This window comes from Megascapheus bottae, chromosome 3 (genome assembly GCF_031878675.1).
Source record: "Megascapheus bottae isolate mThoBot1 chromosome 3, mThoBot2.hap1, whole genome shotgun sequence".
NCBI classification, from domain to species: domain Eukaryota; kingdom Metazoa; phylum Chordata; class Mammalia; order Rodentia; family Geomyidae; genus Megascapheus; species Megascapheus bottae.
This window is the reverse complement of record NC_143511.1, coordinates 5,465,812-5,485,552: the sequence shown is the minus strand read 5'-3', so window position 1 is coordinate 5,485,552 and position 19,741 is coordinate 5,465,812. Positions and strand designations below refer to the sequence as shown.

Below are 19,741 nucleotides of genomic sequence, written 5' to 3'. Positions count from 1 at the left end.
GTTTGAAAGAATATTCTCTAATTCCATCTTGTCAGGGAATTTGTGATTAGCAGGACTTCAGACCTTTTCAGATCTCACACTAGAAATGCCAGAGATCCACTTGAGAAGAAATGACTGAATCAACTTAGGAGTAGGTGGGAGAGTGGAAGGCTAGTGGAAGATGGAAACATGGACAGAAGGGAAACATGGAAGAAGTTCAGGAAGTCAAACTAGTGGACACAGAAAATAAATTTAACCAAAATGGAATCAGTTTGACTTTCTTTTCTTCTTTCTTCCTCCCCTCCCCCCCCCCCCCCCCCCCGCTTTCTTTACCTCAGTATCTCCTTGGCCCTTTGACATTCCCCAAGAATGTCAAAATGGTGCCAAGAGTTAAAACTTTTTTTTTTTTTTTGCAAAATGGTTTCCTTTACAGTAATTTAAGAATAGTCCCAGTTTTAAGAATCAGAATAACTTTGAACATCAAACACATCTCCCTGAGCAAAACAGCATACCCTTGTGGTGTTCAGTCTCAGGCAGACAGCTGGCATGGACTAGGTGGGAGGCAGCCTCACGGGAAGCCCCTTTCTCTGCAGAATTATGAGCCCCTTTGCCCCACAATAAGATGAGTAAAGCAAAGGCGGACAAGTTCCAGCTCACCCAGAGTGGACAGGGTTCCAGGGGTCACAGACAGGTCAGCTTTGAAGGAGAAATCCAAATGAAATATAAACATGGCATTGTGGAAGCCAGACAAATCTCCCATAGCTTGTCCAGTCAGTATTAATCTCGGCATCAGCTGTGGCCCATAATCTAAACAAACCGATCAGGCAGCTCATACATCTGGAAGCTGTCATCTTCTGGAACCTCCAAAGTGGCGTTAGGAGTTTCTGAAACTCCCAAGTGGCCCAACCTGGCTTCCAAACTTCAGGACAGGTCAAGAATAGCAGACAGCATAGAGAGATAATGTCCTGTGTAGGAGGCTAAGTATAATTTTAAAGAGATTACTGCTGGAGGTTCATTTTTCCATCATCTTTCTCTAAATATGAAAAGACAACAATAAACACTTGCACTTCTGGTATGTATCCACAATTTGAACCTATCTATTTAACTACATATTGGTTTTTTTCCCCAAAACTTCATAGGGGTCCAGAGAACATAAGGAAGTTGCATCTTTCAGTGTTTCTTTCCCCTGTGAAAAGCCCCCAGACTAACAGCCCCAGTGAGCAGAAACCAGGTGACAACTTCAGTGGGGCAGTAAAAGGGGAGCCCATTTGGCCTGGTTGGCAGAATATCCTTCTGTCCCTTGTGGCTGCCCTCAGTCTACTCCATAAGGGGACCTTGGAAAAAGTGGCTTGTGAGGAAAATGAGACTGAAAAACTAGCATACTATACTGGGTTCTGAGCAGAGTTGTGCTTTCAGTCTGACTTGTATTAGGCTACCATAAAGTCTCTGTCATGCCAAAAGCTTTTAGCCCCCATAACTGAAATACAACAAGTTACAAAGGTTTCACCTCCTTCCCAAATATGAACAGAACATGTTTTCTTGTTTTCCCTCCTGGTCTTTTTCTTTGTTCTTCTTTCTGGATATGTGTATGTGTGTTTTCATTTGATGTCAAATGTCATTTCAAGAAAAATAAGAAATGTAAATTAGCACAAAATGAAATGAGTTCTTGAGATGAATAAAATGCAAGGTTGCCTTGTGAGACTGACCACACACACACACACACACAAAGACCACAAACCTTCTGCATTTAATGGTCATGCCTTTGCAGTTTCTAACTCCATCCCCTTTATCTGTGCAGCATCTGTCTTCTATTTATCAGCGTTATTTATCATCTAGACCAATGGTTCACAGTTGAGGCGAGTTTGTACCCCACACACCAGGTTCAGCAAAGACCTCTGACACTGAATGGAAACACTTTAATTGATACATGAGGGAGCATGATGCCAGCTCCAGTGTGCTGGGGCCAAAGAAGCTGCCAACTATTCTCTAGAGGACAGGTACCAGCAACTTCTCACCAGTAGGGAATATCAAACTCAAGATGCCACCAGTGCCAAGGCTAAGAAACTAAAAGGATGGTGAACCCCAATTGTCTCCTACAACAAAGTGTCCAAGACCAACTCAAGAACACCAAACGTCTAGGGCTCCCATCATTCTCCCTGGGGGCTGCCCTTCAGAACAACTGCACACCAAGGCAATATGGATTCATTGCAGGGCACCCCCCTTTGCAAATCAGAAGGCCAGGGAGTAGGCAAGCTTTTAGAAAAAACAATCTTCAAGAAATTAAAAGAGCTATATCAATCAATCAGTCAATCAATAAAGTCCATTCCAGTGTGCCCTAAGATTCAGGTGAAGGCACTTAATATACTAGCACAAATCAGATGACAGGCAAAGAACAGGTGGTAGGAGGAGCTAGCGGCCCTGTTTCCCTCCCACTCATTCCCCCACCACCATCACCACCAAGGGAGATGAGGTGCAAGAAGCTACATTCCTGGCCTTCTGTTCCTTCTGCCTGGAGCCCCCAGCCTCTAGGACTAGCTCAAGGTCCCCTTCCTTGGGCCATCCTAGAAGCCTTCTTGGCACTGTGGCCCTGAATGTTAACTGCATACTTTGGAGGCTGTGTGCCTGCTGGGGGGGGGGGTGAGACTCTCCCCAGAACAAGGTCTATTACATCTCAACAGCATTTCTAGTGTTTTGGAATTTGTCTGATACCGAGTGGGGACAGAAAACATGACCTGAATGTTTCCGTTTTAAAATGTTAGTCTGTCTCTTCTCCACCAAACTGCCACCATCATATGTTTCTTTGATAAACAAATGTCCACAATATCATCATTCTAATTTTTTAAGCCTCATTAGTCCATTTACAAATAAGCTGCGCTCTGGACATTCGTGAATAATTTAATCCATCTCACATATAATCGACAATTTCCTCAAAGACAAATAATACAAGAACATTTTAACAGAATTGCAAAACACTTTTCACCTACTCCATGTGTAGATGAATATATAGTAGTTAGCTAGATTACAATGGTCCACACACAATGTTTTAATAGATTCAACCTCTCTATAAAACCACATTTCCTTCAAATGTTTAAGCATGCAAAGTCAAACCAAAGATAGGATTTTCAAATTTACTAGCTGTATTAACAATATATTTTGGCAGATGTGATACCTAATGTAGGGAGGATACCTCGTATATACACATGCATATAAACACAGAAGCAACTGGTGTGTGTCATTTTTTTTTTTCAATCACAGGAGAAACTGCACAGTTCCAAACTATCCCTTATCCTCCCTGTCTCCTTGGATTCTTGTCTTTCCTCTTCTGGTTTTTTGTTTTGTTTTGTTTTGTTGTTGTTTTTGCTAGTCCTGGGGCTTGAACTCAGGGCCTTGGGTTTTCTCGAGGTTAGAGCTCTACCACTTGAGTCACACACAGCACCATGTCTGGCCTTTTCTATGTATGTGGTACCAAAGAATCAGATCCCAGTCTTCAAGCATGCTAGGCAAGCACTCTACCACTAGGCCAAACTCCTGGCCCTCTTCTGTTGCTTTTTAACTAGGGAAAGACACAATTGCTGTTTATCTCATTTATGTCTGTAGCAAGAAACCAGTTCATATCCATTTCAACTGAGAAAGTGTCAACAAGACATTTTTTCTCTAGTTGCTATTAAACTGTGGCAGGCTCTCTGGCTGGGCTTACCTGAATCTATGAAAGTACTTTTATGCAGGAAGAGTGAATGAATGAATGGATGAATGGATGCCAGGCCAAGGCAACAGGATACCAAGTGACTTAAGTCATTAGGATAAAAAGTGGACCTGGAGAGAATGCAAAAGGCTCAATAGCTTCTCATTTAAGAAAGAAGCTCTGGGTTCAATTCCTTGATACCACATACACAGAGAAAGCCAGAAGTGGTTCTGTGGCTGGAGTGGTAGAGCACTAATCTTGAGAAAGCCCAAGGACAGTGCCGAAGCCCTGAGTTGAAGCCCCAGGACTGGAGGGGGGGGGTGGAGAGAAGGAGGAGAGAGAGGAAGGGAAAGAACAATTGGAATGTATAAACCCTATTTGCTTTCATGTTATAAAAATATAGGTACCTCACTGAATTGCAAGACATGTGAACAAATATAACAAAATGCTTGGAATATGACACTTGCTGAGTAAGTGGGCAATGGCTATATGGCCCATGAATCAGTGAGTTATGCAAAAAGAGGGTTAAGAGTATGTTCAGATACATGAGACTGGGGATATAGCTCACTTGCCTTGAATGCATCCTGTACTAGCATCCATTCTAGATAGCATAAAGGCAGTACAGAGTATTACTTCTCTGCTGTCCTAGATACTAGTGGAGACCAATGAATTAAAATGAGACCACTCCAAGTTCAAGATCCCCTTGTCCTTCAACCTCTCCCTACCAACTGTTGAGGCTCCACTTACGTCCTGAAATGAGTGGAATATAGAAAAGTTATTTCTAGAAACACGCATTGCTAAGAAAATTGTGTTACTTTTCTCTAAGTTTGTGAAAAGTCTCCTGAAAAACTACTACTGAAACTACACAAAGCTACCTTTGGTCGTCATCACCACTGGCCACAAATTAATTGACTGGTCTGAGAGTTAGAAAAAGTCAAGTCTATAGAGGAGCCTAAGGTAATTGTCTGCAATGGAGCCGTCAATCACCCATTTCCACTCTAACAGACCTGCTGTCCAGTTACTGTGCCCAATGTGCCACAACACTCATTGAATGGCACTTAAGCCCCTCACTCTGATGGGACCATAATTCATTCAACCTCTCCCTCTCCAGACCCCTGGCCTGTGGTGGTGTAGCCCTTGCTAAAATACCCTCCTCCTTTCTCTCTCCAGGTCACACCAGTCAGCTCTCACCACTTCTATCGCAGCTCTTTTTCCCCCAATTTAATTTTCAGGTCCCATTTCCTGTGTGCACTCAAATTTTGTGCAAGAGCACTGAATTCTAGTAGTTTTAACTCCATAAAATTGGGCAGTGTCCCATACACTTCCAATTCTCTTACAATACCTAGCACAGTGCTCGGTACCTCACAGGTACTCCAGAAATATGCTGCTAGGGGGCATAGTAGATGCTCAGTAAAACCCTTCTACCATCCACCAATAACAAGTCCCTAACTGAGTTAAATTACCCAAGGGATTCCATCCAAACATTTTTGTAGTAATTACCAAGCTACTCAAGGCAGGAATGTTCTCTGGTCTTAATTATTTGGATTATTATTTTAATTGCCACCACTCAACTACTCTAGCTTAGGCTTGCAAAACAAATCTTCTGGCAGGTTAGGCTCCAAGAGCATGTGGAGCAGCCACTGAAGGCATGTAACTCTTCAGCCTTCAAATTTTGTCTTGGGCAGCTTTCAATTTTTGTCTTCAGAAGGGCACCAGGTATTTTAGGTTGGAATATGTGTGTACTTATTCTCCCCTCCTCCTCCCTTCTAAGAGAGTAGGGTTTAAAAGGTTAAAATATTTCCAAACAAGACTAGTTCTCTTTTTTGGGGGGGAGGGGAAAAAAAAGAAAACTGAGTCACAACAGAGAAGAAAAAATGAAAAAGCAAAAAGTAACAGGAAGAAAATGTGTTTACCAAAAGAATGTAAAGATGTTTCCTTCTCTGGGAAGGAGAAATCTATTTTGAATTTACAACTTTTTCTCAGGCAGGTTTTAAAAACCCCCAAATTTAGGAACATGGATAAAAGCCTGGCAGAACCTCTTAGAGAGCTTCTGTGGTCCCTCCCATCAAACCCGGGTCCTTAAAACACATTTCTTTTTTTGTTTGTTTTGTTTTGTATTTTCTGGCTGCAAAATGCCATTTCCCCCCCCACACACAATAATTCCATTTAAAAAGCCCCCACCCGCGAAGAAACATTAATCTGCTTTGCAAACATGCGTTCCAGTCTGCTTTACTGAGTTTTTTTTTTCAACTCCTTCCCCCCTCCCCCCCTTTTTTTTTGTACCTTGAGACAAATGTTTTTTTCCCCCAGAGTTGAAAGCTGTCCAAAAACAGGACCACACACGCCGCCGCCTCCGCAGGCCCGCGCAGCGCCCGCCCCCCTCCGCCCTCCCCAGCGCGGCGGCCGCGGCCGCCGGGGGCGCGCACACTCCCAGCAGCCAGAGGGGTGGCCTTTCTCCCCACCCCCCAGCTCCTTTCTCTTTGGACGCGGTGGGTGGGGGTGGGGGAGGGAAAGAAGCGGCGTCGGGGAGCCTCCGCCGAGGAGGCCTGCTCCGGGCAGCCTCTCCCGGCCAGCCTGGCCGCAGCGGTGGCAGTCCCCGAGCCCCCCCCCCTCCCCGGCCGTGCAGAGTGGTCTGTTCCACGGAGGGGGCCCCTCGCGCCCCCGCCGGCCGGCCCGCCCTCGCCACTCTCTCCCACAACACCTAGCAAAACGCAGCGCCCGAGTCGATTACAGCGCGGCCTTTGTCGGGCGGGCCTGGCTCCAGGCCAGACGGCCAAACAATAAACAATTCCCCCCGGTGCGGACAGGGGTTCTGCGCTGGCCACAGCCGGACTCTAGGTGTATACTGGCAAATATCTCCATCAATCGGAAGGAACGGAAGGGGGCGCGGGGTGGGGAGGGGGGGACGAAACGGGCGCCGCCGCGGGCGCCGGGTCGCTTACCTTCCACCCACAGCTCCTCCACGTTGGTCTCGAGATTAGCTGCCTTTAATCCCACCGCGAAGGCTCCGAATATGAGGAGGCCCACCACCAAGAACTTGCCGCAGTTCTTTTGAATGTAACAACCCAGTTTAAATAAGAGTCTCTGAAACTTCGCTCTCAGCCACAGTGGCGCTTTCCGGCCGGTAGCCTTCCCCTGGGGACGAAGCACAGAAGGGAGGAGTGAACACCGGGGAGTTCGCGGCCCGCGCGCCCACGCTCGCGCGCGCCCGCCCGGGATTCCCCGACAGGCCGGGCCGCCGTGGGGGTGTGGGCGGCCGCGGCGCAGGGGCGCGCCCTCGGGGCTGGAGCCCGGGCGGGCCGGTGGGAGCGAGAGCGGCGGCGTGGGGGGGCTTGGTCATAAATCAAAGTCAGGCTGCACCTTGGGGAGCCCAGGGGCGCCCCCCACGAGCGGCTGCAGGGCATCCTTGAGTCAGGCTTGGGGGCGCTGGGGAGAGGAGGTGCCACACGGTGGGAGGGGGGGTAGCCGAAGCCGAGAGGAATCACTAGACACACGATCTGTACCCCAGACGTGGGAAAGGAGAGGCTGCGTAATCCCGCGGACCAGAGTTCCACATTCCCTCTTGGCCATAAATTGAGTTCCATCTAACACCAGTTGCTCAGGGAACGCCGGGGAAGACAGGGTGCTGGGGGCGTAAGCACGTTGGGAACAGCCTACTACCATCCGTCTGGGGCCCCCTCACCTCTCCCCTGGGGTGGTAGTTCAGTGGGGATCCACGTGGTGAACGCGGAGGTCGGGGCTCATTCCCCACGCCTTTCGAAAGCGCTGGCAGACGCCGGGGAGAGCAGCCATCTGCAACTTACGACCGCATTTGTGATCGGAAGAGGGCAGCCACATGGAATTTTTCCCTCTCTTCTCCCTTCCCTTCTGGTTAAAGCTAAAACACAGCCAGCCAAGTGCACGGGGAAAAGGCCCAGCCTGGAGCAGGCGGGGATCCTGGCTGGGCACAGGCGGCTCCCGGCGGCCGCGGGGCTCCCGGAGCTGGCCGGGCCCCAGTCTGGGCGCTCGCCTTCCTTCCGCGGATTCCACACATTTCAGCAAGCCTCGTAAACAATGAACCCGGCCGCTCCACACACCCGTAGTACAGATTTAAGGTGGCAATTTGTTTACAACGTTGCCTCTCCCCATCAGACTCTGAGAAGAGGGGGCTCAAAAAAAATGGAAAAGGAGTGAGAAGGGGGGTGGGGGGGGCGAGGTCTCCTCTTCCGAGGATCATTTTTAAGGGAGCAGAGATTTCAAGCTCAACAAAAGCAAAACTGCCTGCCAAAAAAGGAAACCACCTTTATTTTGGCTCCCCCTCCCTTCCTCTCTCCGCCTCTCTCCACTCCGCCTCCCCCTCTAAGATGTTAAGAAATGTGGACTTGGGGGGGGGGGCAGTTGTTAGGCTGAAAATAAGGGAGAAGAGCGCCCTGGACAGGGGGCACCGCGGCTGCCCTCGAGGTGGTCCGCCGTGGACTGCTTTCCAAAGCTCCGGAAAAGGCACGCCAAGGAGGGCGTGAGTGTGCGCGCGCCCGGACACACACACACACACACACACACACACACACACACACACACACACACACACACACCTCCACCCCCTGCGGACCACAGACAGCCTTTTCCTCCCAGGACCGGAGGGAGGGTTTGAATTTTTTTCAATCCTCACTTGTCTGCGTCTTTTCCTGGAGGCGCGCGTGCGCGCGCGCGTGTGTGTGTGTGTGTGTGTGTGAGTCGGGACTCCCTCAGAGAGGAAGAGGAGGGAAGAGAAAGTGGGAGGGGAAGACAGCAGTCTGAAATGCACCTTGGAAATCTGCTCCAGAGCGAAGGCGGCGTCGCAGTAGCTGGGCCGGTGCAGATAGTCCCGGTCCAGTGCGGCACGGCGCAGTCCTCCGGTCCGTCTGCGCCTCCCGCCACCGGCCGGCCGGCCCAAGGCCCCGCCGCTGCCGGCCCCGCAGCCGCCGCCGCCGCGGTCCTGGGGCTCGGCGGCGTTACCAGCCGAGGCCATGTTGCCGCCGCCGCCGCCGCCGCGGGGACCGAGGCTTCCCGGGCGGCCTGGCGCGCGGCTGCCGCCTCTGCGGACTCCCGGAGCGCCTGGGCTCTCGGCTCGCGAGGACTCTGCTGGCCACCGGCTGCTCGAGCTCGGGCTCCGGTTGACAGATTTGCTGCTGCTGCTGCTGCTGCCGCTGCTCCTGCTCACACGGCGGGCGCTGCTGCCGCTGCGGCCGTGGTCGCTGCCGGGGACTCAGACCCTGTGTCTTCCATTGCCACATTGCGCGGGGGTCCCGAGGTCTCTGCGGCCGCCGCTGCCCACATCCAGTTCACGAGAGGGCGAGAGCCGGCGCGCGGATCTAGCCTGTCCTTCCGGCGCTTCCACGGCACTCCTCGCGGTCCCCGACTCCCCCTACCCGCCCCCCGCCCGGTGCCGCGCCGCGACCCCTTCACTGCAGCAAGCGCCGGCAGGTCTCGGCTGCTCCCGCCGGCTGCGCTGGCTTCCTCGGCGCCTCCGGAGTGGCCCGAGCCGTGGCGGAGGGCGAGCGCAGAGCCGGTGTTGCCGCAGGGTCCGTGGGTGCCTGGCGGGTCTCAGCGCTGCCTGGCCGGAGCAGCCGCCGCTGCCGCTGCTCCCGCGGTTGCTGCTGCTGCTTCTGCTTCTGCTGGTGCTGTTGCTGCGGCTGCTGCTGGCGGTGGCGGCTCCTGAAGCTGCTGCTGCTGCTGCTGCTGCTGCTGCTGCTCTCGCTCGGGCTGCTGGGTTCGCAGTGGCTGCTTGGTCCCGGACTCTGCTTTCTTGTGCTCCTCACCGACCCGCTGGACCATTCTGCCCCCGCGCAGCGCGCTTCTCTCGCTCCCGGGACCTGGGGACTCCGCTCTGTGTGTGTGCAGCGGGCAGCGGCCGCAGCAGCTCCTTGATTCAATAGATGAGATGGAAGAAGAAAAAAAAAGAACTCTCTCCATTTGGAGAAAGAGGAGGAGGAGGGGAGGGGGTGGAGGGGGAGAGCGAGCGAAAGAGAAAAAGGCTGGAGCTCCCGCCCCCGGGGCTGTCAGATGGCTTGGGTTTCTGCAACGCGATTGGCTCGCGGAGGGCAGAAATTACTCAGCAAACATGACTATTATTAGCTGCTTAGCAACAGCTCACCAAAGTAGAGAGACCACCCAGGTAGGCAACCCCAGCGTGTGCATCCCGGGCTTGGGGGAGCCTCCGAGAGCGCCAACCTTCTCGCATGCAATACTTCCATTAAGGAATGCTCCCCCTCCTTTCTTTCTTATTCCTTTTTTTCTACAGTGTCTTCTTTTCTGTGTGTGAGACGCCTTTTGCGCGCGCACACACACACGCACGCGCGCGCACACACACACATTTGCCTCACCATAGACACGGGGAGATATAATTTTGTCTTAAAGCGCTTAAACAATTTTTTTTTTTTTGAGAATCCTCAAAGAAAACCCTTTCAGGGGCACCTTGGCCTCAAGCAGCGGCAAATACTGGGAGGTCCGGCTTGAATTCCCAGGCCTGCACCAATAATGACAGGGTGGTGGATAGGGCGCCCAGTGTGTGCCAGATTCCCTCCCCCCCCCCCCCAGCTCTCTTTTCTTTTATAACTAAAAGGCAAGACTTAAGCTCGCGCAGGGAACAACGCCTCGCATTAAGATAAACAAAATGGAAAGTTAAAGAGGAAAGCAAGGCCGTAGAGGAAAGCCACCCATAAAATCCCCCCCCCCCCCCCAGCACAGTCCTGGTTTGAACGCGTCTGTGTTCTATAAATGTGGACTCCAGACACCAAAGCAGTCTTGTGGAGGCAGAGACGGTTTTTTTTTTATTTGAGTCTTTAATGCGACAATAAACAAAACAACAGAATTCTTCTAACAAACCAGAGGAAGAGAATTGTTTCCTTGTGAAGTTGGCGTGATTGTTTTGGGTTGATTTGGAACTCTCTTTAAAAATTATTTATTACATCCCTAAAAAGTCAGTTTTAAGCACTTTTTACAAAAATAGGTATGCATTGATAGAATAATAGCGCGAGGTAGGGAATAAAGATTTGATGTTGGATGCATTTGAAGCAAATTGTGCGCAGACATATATCCCAACATATAGAATTTAAAAAAAAAAAAAAGCCGGTCGCCGGTGACTCACGCCTGTAGTCCCAACTACTCAGTAGGCTGAAGACTTGTTTTCCTTTGAGGAGGAGAAAACGTAACTTTGGGGAGTACATCCTAGGGTAGAGGCAAACTGTCTACACAGCTACTCTTTTTATTTAATGGGTGGGGGGGAAGCATGAGACTTTTAAGAGTAGAATGTTTATTTTTCTTCCTCACATTTTCGGGGTAAATTCCTCCCAGCAGTAGACACCAGACCCAGAAGCCTTCGATTGTTTCATTATTTTTTTTTGCTTTTATTTCTTTCTATATTATATATTTACAGAGTTGAATTGCAGAGGGACGTGCAGTGCTAAGAAGCCTACTGAAGTCATGAAATGGGGCAGTGTGGCTTTAAGATGCACACCGTGTGTGTTCATTGAAAAAAAAAGAAGAAAGGAAAGAAAGAAACCCAGATGGAGAGACTGGGGGGGAGGAGCGAGGGGGGGAGAAGGCGGAGCCCACGCTGCCACGTGACCCCGGGCTCGGAGGCCCCGGCGCGCGCCGGTACCCGGGTGCGTCCGCCTGCGCGCGCACGGGGCTCCGCGACCCCGGAGGAACGGGTAGGAGAATCTGTGCCCAGGGCTTCAACCCGACCGGCTGTCCGCCTCCAGCACTGCCTCCCCTGAGCCCAAGCCAGGCGTGCGCCCCGCCGGCGCGGACGGACGTGCCGGACGCGCCGTAGTACATTCCTGAAGGCGGACCAGCCCCCTTACGTTACCCAATGTCCGCGCAGCCTCCCGGCCGCCAGCCAATGGCTGAGCGCACGGGGCCCTTCCCATTCAGCAGCTCCGCGCCGCCGGCGGCTCCGGCCCGCCAGGGGCTGCGGCGGGGCGCGCGGGCCACCGGGGCAGTGCACGCGGCTCCTGCAGGGGGCCGGTCTGCCAGCCCTCCCCGCCCCCTTCCTGCCTCCACCGCGTTTTCCCCAGCCTCTGCTTCTTTTCCCTTCTGGCTTCTTCCTCTTCCACTAGTTTTTCCTCCTCCATCTCTTCCCTCCTTTCCTAACCTCACCACCTTCCCGGTCAGGTTTTGTTTTTTTTTTTCCTCTTCTGCTTTCATGGAAAGGCCCTGCTCCCTGAATCTGCAAAACTCTGCGGTTCCTGGAGCGGGGTACCATGTCTTGGGAAATAAACTGGAGAAACAAAAGAGGGCGAGAGAATTTAGGAGTGTTCGTGGGTTATCCAGGGGAGGACTTGAGTACCCCGGCCAGCGCGGAAATTCAAAACTCCTAAGGCCTAAGGAACACGTGATTTTGAGCCACTGGAAAAAGCCGCTGAAATCCCGAAGGGGAGGAACATGGTGCTATGTTAATAATAGCACAGGAAGGCCAGCTCCACGCATGGGTAGTTTAATATTGGAGTAAAGTGTCGCGTTTTTGGGTTATTTGTTAAACAGCATAAAGTAGAAAGGGTGATGTATTAGTTTAGCTGTAAAAGAGCAGTTCTGCTGATATCTTAAGTCAAACCATTTTATGCCTGCTACTGGAAAAAAAACTTTTTTAAGACTTCGAGAGTGGTAACCCTAGTTTATCAGCCTGTTTTTTTTCCAGCTGAGGTTTGCTGTATGTCACGTTAACTACGGAGCCATAGACAATTCGTTATCTTGTGTGTTTAAAAAAAAGTAAGATTTTAGGCCAGAATATTGTTTCTTTTTCCTTCACGCTTTTAGTCAATAGTGGTTTCAGTACAGATTGTTGAAATCTAGAATGAAATTACAGTCCACAAAAACGTAATGACTCCGGATTTCTATCCCTAAGAAGCTGCAAGGCTTCTTCTCCGGGTTGCTGCTGCTTGTGTATCATTTCAGTGGCAAACCCTCTTCCACTCAGGCTTATTTCTCTCCGTTTGATTTAATTCCTAAACGTTTTGAACATTGATCCCCGAGGTTTTCAGCGCCCCGGTCCCCTTGCCCCCTGCTTGATAGGTTAACTTTCCAGCATCTCAAACAATGGTCTCAGCCAGTAAATTCTATCCATTGGCTCCAGGATGCAATCCCCAGCCTCACTCTAACAGGCGCTATCTTAATCTCCCCACCCCCCACTCGCTGCTTCCCCTGTGGTCTGCTTTTTTCATACAGAGAGATGAATTACTTTGAGGATCTAATTGGCCTTGTTTCTGTAACGTTTTAAGAAAAGGAAGAGGAGCCAGTGTAAGAAGACTGCTCCACTTGGGTGGTCAGCCATGAGGCCGCCCCCAATTTGCCTCATTGCTGATGCATGTGAGTGCGACATTCCCCGCGATAATGTGGTTCCTAATCAATCTGCCCTTATTTACATCTGTAAGCATTGTCGGCTTTAATATGCATGCCTTGTGCGGGGACTACATTGCCACACCGGGTTTGTTAACTTGCAACTAATCACAAGCATTCCACAGACCTGAAATGAGGCCGATAGGAGGAACAGCCAGGCCTGTTAAGGTGTTGGCTGAAAATACAGTTCCTTTAACAGCCTTTTCTGCCTGATGTAGCTCCGTTAGCAGAGATCACCACATAAGTGAGAGCTTAGGAGCCGGATCCATCAGCAGGAGTTGCTAGCCTCTGTGAGGCCAGGCAGAGCGTTCCAACCTCCCTTGCCACATAAAATTCATCTCAGTGCCTAACCTGTCATCTTTTTCTCCCCAGTATCATCCAAAATTGTTCATTGGAGTCTGTAGTTTTCAGAACAGATTCCATCAACCCTTTGGATTCCCTCATGACTCCTCCCTTTCCTGTTCTAGTTCTTCAGATATCCACAGCCTTGCCACACACGTCTCAAAAATGACCTCAGATTATCCAAATGATAATACGACTGAAACAAAACATCTGTCCTTTGTGTTGGGAGGTTCAGCTGATAAGCAATTGTGGGAGCCAGGCGTGGTGGAGTTCAGAAAGGCTACAGTGAATTTAACTTCTCACTGGTTTCTGATCAACCAAAGGACTCTTTCAAATCCAATGTAATTAAGCTAATTTCTACAGAATATAAATGAATAAAAGGACAAATATATTTCAGATTGGTCCTTCGGATGTTTGTAAGTTGGTTCACTGAGTTTCACATGGTCTTTTAGACATCCAAAAAATTACCAATGTGACATTAAGACCTACTTGTTCCTTGGGTTGGGGGTAGAGTGAAGTGAGAAATGGGGGAACTTGATGTAATGTTCTCTTTCTGGGTGGAGAAACCCAGGATACCGAATAGGAATGATGGGCCAGGGCCTAAGCAGGTACCTTGCATGAGAGCTGTCTTGACTCAACTCAAGCTGCCAATATGCATCACATTTTCTTGGCTTCCTACGAATGCCTATTTGCTCATTGGCAGCTTTTGTATTTACTTAAAAGGTAATGGTAGAAAATGAATCTAAAAGGGTTTTATGGAGGAGCAGGAAAAATCCAGCAGCCACAAAACTCTCCTTCCTTCCCCCCACCCTTCCACCTTCAGTTTCCTGCCCTCACCCCCACCCCCCAGGCTAGAGGAATGGGAACAGCTCTAGCCAACTTGTCAAAATAATGCTGCTAATTACCCCTGATCTCCTTTAATGGGAAGCTGCTCCCAACTCCACAAAAGAGTAAATGAGAAGTCTGCAGCACAAACCCTGGAGCACTGGCATTTTTTGAGCTTACAGTGAACTGGGGGTGAGGAGGGGGAGGGGAGGCCGGGAGATGTCTTGACAAAGTCCCCCAAACCTGCAGATTGAATGTTTTAGGTTTCATTACATGAAAGGAGAATTAGGACTTTCTACAGTGCCAAATACTGTTGGTAGCCTCTTGTTAAGAATGCCATCAATTTCAGAGAGAATGTTCAGAGCTTTCAATGAACTTGGAGAAAAAAAAAAAAAACCAACAACATAGCATTGACCACTATATTGATTTCTTCTAGCCTTCTCTGAATATCTTTTTTGCTACATTGGTTACTTTACCCCCCCCCCCCCTCGCACTACCATCTCTTATCTCCCTGGCTAATATATCTATATCAAGCTTTGAGTTTGGCAGAAAGCATACCATTCATTTCCATGATCCTTGCCACTGGGTGTTGCATGAAAAAGAAGCTGAGCAACATGATCCCTTTGACCCACTGCTGGAGCAACAAATTTATTAGAGATATAGGCATGAGAAATGAAAGGGAAGTAAAACAATTCCAGCTTATTGTGTGTCTTTCTTTCATACTGCTAATCCGGTTTACACATCACGCCTACACGTCTCAAAAGGGCTTTATACACTGTGGCAGAGGCTGGAGAAAATAAAAGGTGTGTGTGTGTGTGTGTGTGTGTGTGTGTGTGTGTGTGTCAGAGAGGAAGAGAAGAGATATATTTTAATCTATTATTTATCCTTTTACCTATAGAAAGTGAAAGCCTTGTTTTTAAAAACCTTTTCTTTCCAGAAAACAGTTCCCAATGATGCTAACTTTTGTTCAAAGAGTTTGGTCAGATTATGACTAGATTATAACCAACTATTAGTTACACTTCTCATTGTGAGTTTGAAATGGTTATTCCCCAAACTGAAAATGCATGTATTGAGATGATGGGCTCCATTGGTGTCCACTTTGATTCAACATTTTTATTTAAAAAGATCATGGAATCAAAGGCATTTTACAGCCTGGTGGAAGAAGCTGGGTGACAACTGGAACACACACAAACTCACAATTGAAAGCCCCTTGTTTTACAACATGGGGACACAATGCACCTAAGGCAACTATGTATCCTGAGGTACCACCCAGTAATAATAAGTTACAGTAACAAAGGATGACACCATAAAGCATTGTCTTTTTTTTGTGAAGACAATTAATTGCATGTTGAAGTACTGAAGCCAAATTAGGGGGAAAAAATAGGAACACACAGAATGAAGAAAAAGGATTATTGTAGTAGTTCAAGACCTCAGCGATCCAATTGTAATAAAATACTTGGAGCCACTCATCCTGGGTCTTTATTATTTATATGTAGTCCGTGTGTGTGTGTGTGTGTGTGTGTGTGTGTGTGTCCCTAGAGAGGAAATAAAAAGAAAAATAAGATAGCATTTTTTCCCCCAAGTTCCAATAGAACAGGTCCCTGGGTGTCACCACAGACAAAAATCAAAAATCTATGTAGCTCTTCGAAGGTGATGAAAACTTGAGATTTACTGTTTGACCACACACTGGGCATTTTAAACATGAACTCAGACGTGCAGAGGCATACAAGATGTCAGGCACAGGTACAAAGTATGGGCTCTTGTAGCCTGTGTTGGGACTGGGTCTTCTAAAGATCTAGATCTGTTAGATCCACCTCCAGGCTTTTCCCGAGGCGGCACTGGGCACTCCTAGCCCCGGGCTACCCACCCACCACTTTAATAGGTGGCAGGCACCAGAAAGTCCCAATCCGTGGGCGCAAGAATCAACACAGCACACCTTTCCTCTACCCATGGGCCCTTGTGAACTCAGATCGCTTCCCACCAACGGTGGCTAGGAGTATTGCAGCCCTGGATTTGGGGTTTGGGTTAGGTATCTCCGCCCTAGGTGTCTCTCTCAGCCAGGTGTTCAAAGAGGGGGAGAACTGAGAGCGTGCGCCCCAAGCCTCCAGCTGGTCACAGCAAAGCTCCCCAGAGCGGAAAGAACTGGCTCCTTCACCTCCTCTCTGAGGCCCCCTGCCCCCCGCCCTCACTCCTGGCGCTGTCATTCTGCACCAACCCTTCCATCACCAGCTCAGCCTGCACTGGTGACTCAGTAACCACCACCAGACTGATGAGCGGAAGCCAAGGTGGCGACCCTTTCAAGCGTGAAAGTGGGAACCCAAGGAGATTGCCCCCTCTTCGTGGGCATCCCCCGGCCCGAGCCCACCGCAGCCGGCCCCCATTCCCGTCTCGAGGAGTCGGCCGCGAGGATGGGGTCGGGGGCGGGGGGGACCCTGGGCGCGTGACCAGCGTGGAGACGCGGGACGCGCGCTCAGCCCACCCCGTGCCATCGCCCCCGGGAGGCGAGCGGCCCGCCCCCCACGCCTCCCGCCCGGCGCGCGGGAGCCCCGCCACGCCGCGTCCCCACGCCACTCGGGGCGCACGGCGCGCGAGGGCCAGGCGGCCGCGCAGCGTGCGCACACTCACCATAGCCGGCCGTCAAGCCCCGTTCGGAACGCTGGCGCCGAGGGCTCGGACTCCTGGGTTTGGATTTCACATCAATTCCTCTTTTTTTTTTCTTTTTTCTTTTTTTCTGCCTGGCCCTCCCTTTCGTCGTCCTCTGCTTCTCCGTCTTCTCCTCCCCGTCTTCCTTCCTATCCCCCTGGCCTTGTCGCTCCGGGTCTCTTTGTCTTTCCCCAAGTCGTCGCGTTCTTCTTCTTCGTCTTCCTCTTCTCCTCCTCCTCCTCCTTCTCCGTCTTTACAAAAGGAACGGAAAGTGTAAAGTCCCCGGCGTGCTGGGCCGCCGGAGGCTTGCGGCGGAGTGCAGCGCAGACTCACAATTACAAGCCTGTTTCTATTAAGCAGTTCCATGGCCCTCGGCGTGGGTGGTCTGCCGCGCCATAGGCAGGACCTGTCAGGGTCACGTGACAGATCCGAAAACTTTACCCCTCTACAATAAACTCCAGGAAGGCAAAGTAAACTCGGGGAACGTGCTATCAGCACAGCCCTCCTGAGTAAACAGGCCCTCCCCTCCTCGCCTTCCTGGGAGGCGCCGGGGGTGGGGGGGCCGCGAGCTCCAGCGAACCCTGGCCGCCCCCTCCCCACCCCACCCCCGCGGCCCTCAATGCGGGGGGTCTCCGCTTGCCCCTCGCCGTCCCCACCCTATGAACACCACCCCCCGACCAACACACACACATACATATTATTTGCCAACATTTGGTCTTCTTGCCAGAACCCTGGAGGGAGAGAGATGCTGAGGAGCAACGAAGCTCCTTTTAGCATCTCCAGCAGTCTGGGGGGGAAAGTGGGGGTGGGGGCTCCCTGATAGCCACAAACGAGCCCCACCTTCTGTGGCCCCTGGGTTCTCTGGCCCCTGTCTGCTTGCATTCCCACGGAAGCGCTGAAAGGCTTGGGAGCATTGTGGTTGAAAGGCTCGCAGGCTTGGGGTTGGTGGGGGCGGGAAGACTGACTGGGAGCCCCCCCCCCGCAGATAACCCGAGGCTCCCTGGGGGAAATGGCCCCCACGACAAGATCTGCGAGGGTTCGGTTCTGATGGCAGCGATGAAGAGACCAAGGTGGGGCCCCTGGAAACCAAGATTGGTAGCTGGCTGAGCCATCCCCTAATTGATATTTGCTTCCTTTCCCTCCCAATTACTGTGGTTTTTGGGGGTATACCACCCAAACGCTCCCACCCACGCTGCCTTCCCATACGAGGCCAACTTTGGTGATTGTGTGAGGGGTACTGCCGGTGGGTCCTGCGGAGAACTCCAAGTCTCTCCTCAATGCAAATGTCCTGGTCAGAAAAGCCTCGGTTATATTTGATCTGCTGTGTTTTACAGCAGGGAGGTGCTGTTTTACATGGTACACATTATGAACATAGATGAATTACAGATACAAGGGGGTCAGGTTTGACAAGATTTATGGAAACGACCAAGGACTAAACAGCTGGACAGGGATCAAGATGCAGGGTACCAAAAACAAAAAATAAAAAAGCAACAAAAAAAAAAGGGCATGCTAAGTTGAAACTCCTTTCTTTGAACAACTAATTTTTTTTTTTTTAATTAACTAGTTGCTGACAAAGTCAGTCTTCCTAAGCCCCAACCTAGGCCCTAAATACATTCTGGGCAAATTCTGTGCTAATGAACACCAACCACAGACCCAGCCTACCAACACAGCTTTCTTTCCTCTCCTGTTCAACTGACAGTGTGATTAGGTGTGTAGGAGGGGGGCATGCCCAAGCCCACATGTTATTAAATAATAATAACAACCTTAGAAGTTATAATTTATCCCTTTCCTCTTCAAGATAATGCACTGTTCTTTATAAGGTCATTTCAGTTTCCAGAATGTTTGTGCTTGAGACATATTAAGTAATTAAACATTAGAATGCTGGGAAGTCTTGTAGGGTAGTACAGAAAGGAGTTTCCTTTCATCAAAAATGAATTCAAATATGTATCAACTAAGTAAGAATTCTAAGAATTATAATTTTTTTTTCCAGTCTTGGGGATCGAACTCAGAGCCTGTGCACTGTCCTTGGACACTTTTTGCTCAAGGCTAGTGCTCTGCTACTTGAGCCACAGTGCCATTTCTGGCTTTTTTTCTGGGTATGTGGTACTGAGAAATTGAACCCAGGGCTTCGTGCATGCTAGGCGAGCACTCTACCATTGGGCCACATTCCCAGCACCTCATAATTGGCCTTTCTTTCTTCTTTCTTTCTTTCTTTCTTTCTTTCTTTCTTCCTTCCTTCCTTCCTTCCTTCCTTCCTTCCTTCCTTCCTTCCTTTCTTCTTTCTTTCTTTTATGTGCATCATGGGGCTTGAACTCGGCCTGGGCACTGTCCTTGAGCTCTTGAGCTCTTGAGCTGAGCTCTTCAGCTCTGGGCTACCGCCCTACCCTTGAGCCAAGCTCTACTTCCCGTTTTCTAGAGGTTAACTAGATATTAGAGTCTCAGGTCCTTTTGTGCCAGGGCTGGCTTTGAACCTTGATCCTCAGATCTCAGTCTCATCAAAAGACTGCTTTCCTCTTTTCAAGTTGCTTACAGCCTCCTCATTGCTCCCTGTAAAAGTAGCTCCCAAACTGCCCAATCTCATCAGCCATTTGGCAAGGAGGTGTTAATGATTGACAACACAGCTAAACTGTGGCCTATCCTGAACTGATAAGGCAATTGACATCCAGGTGTTAATGAAAGATGAGCTGTAACCATCCTTTTGCCTCTTAACTTGGACTTTTAAGACATACCAAGAGGAGTTGTTCCTAAATTGGAACTTTCAAGACAGGACTACATGGAGATTTTGGAGACTTTGGAGAAGGTGAACAAAAAATGAGAGACTAGAAAACAGTTCTGAGAGGATCTTCCATGGGCACTGTCAGATTTGTGACTGTGCCTCCCACCTTGTCTGTTGTAATCCATCTCATCCATGATGCC

At 50.0% G+C, this 19,741-nt stretch overlaps 1 protein-coding gene and 2 pseudogenes across 4 annotated transcripts in view; all 3 read right to left on the bottom strand.

Moving 5' to 3' along the window:
- The window catches only part of LOC150064872 (uncharacterized), a 7,339-nt pseudogene extending 816 nt beyond the window's left edge, over window positions 1-6,523 (bottom strand).
- Ptch1 (patched 1) overlaps window positions 1-17,260 on the bottom strand; it is a 68,791-nt gene extending 51,531 nt beyond the window's left edge. Inside the window, exons 1-2 of one of the 4 annotated variants that reach the window (XM_090329495.1) lie at window positions 16,988-17,260; window positions 6,604-6,796 (exon numbers count right to left, since the gene is read on the bottom strand). In XM_090329495.1, the coding sequence (XP_090185621.1) occupies window positions 6,604-6,796; window positions 16,988-17,191 (397 nt within the window). In that variant the 5' untranslated portion in view covers window positions 17,192-17,260. Of the gene's footprint in view, window positions 1-6,603; window positions 6,797-8,444; window positions 8,649-16,807 lie in introns of those variants that run through there. The other 3 variants (XM_090329493.1, XM_090329492.1, XM_090329494.1) reach the window with 3 other exon arrangements.
- Window positions 8,746-11,458, bottom strand: LOC150064871 (uncharacterized; annotated as a pseudogene).
- Window positions 17,261-19,741: the final 2,481 nt, after the last annotated feature.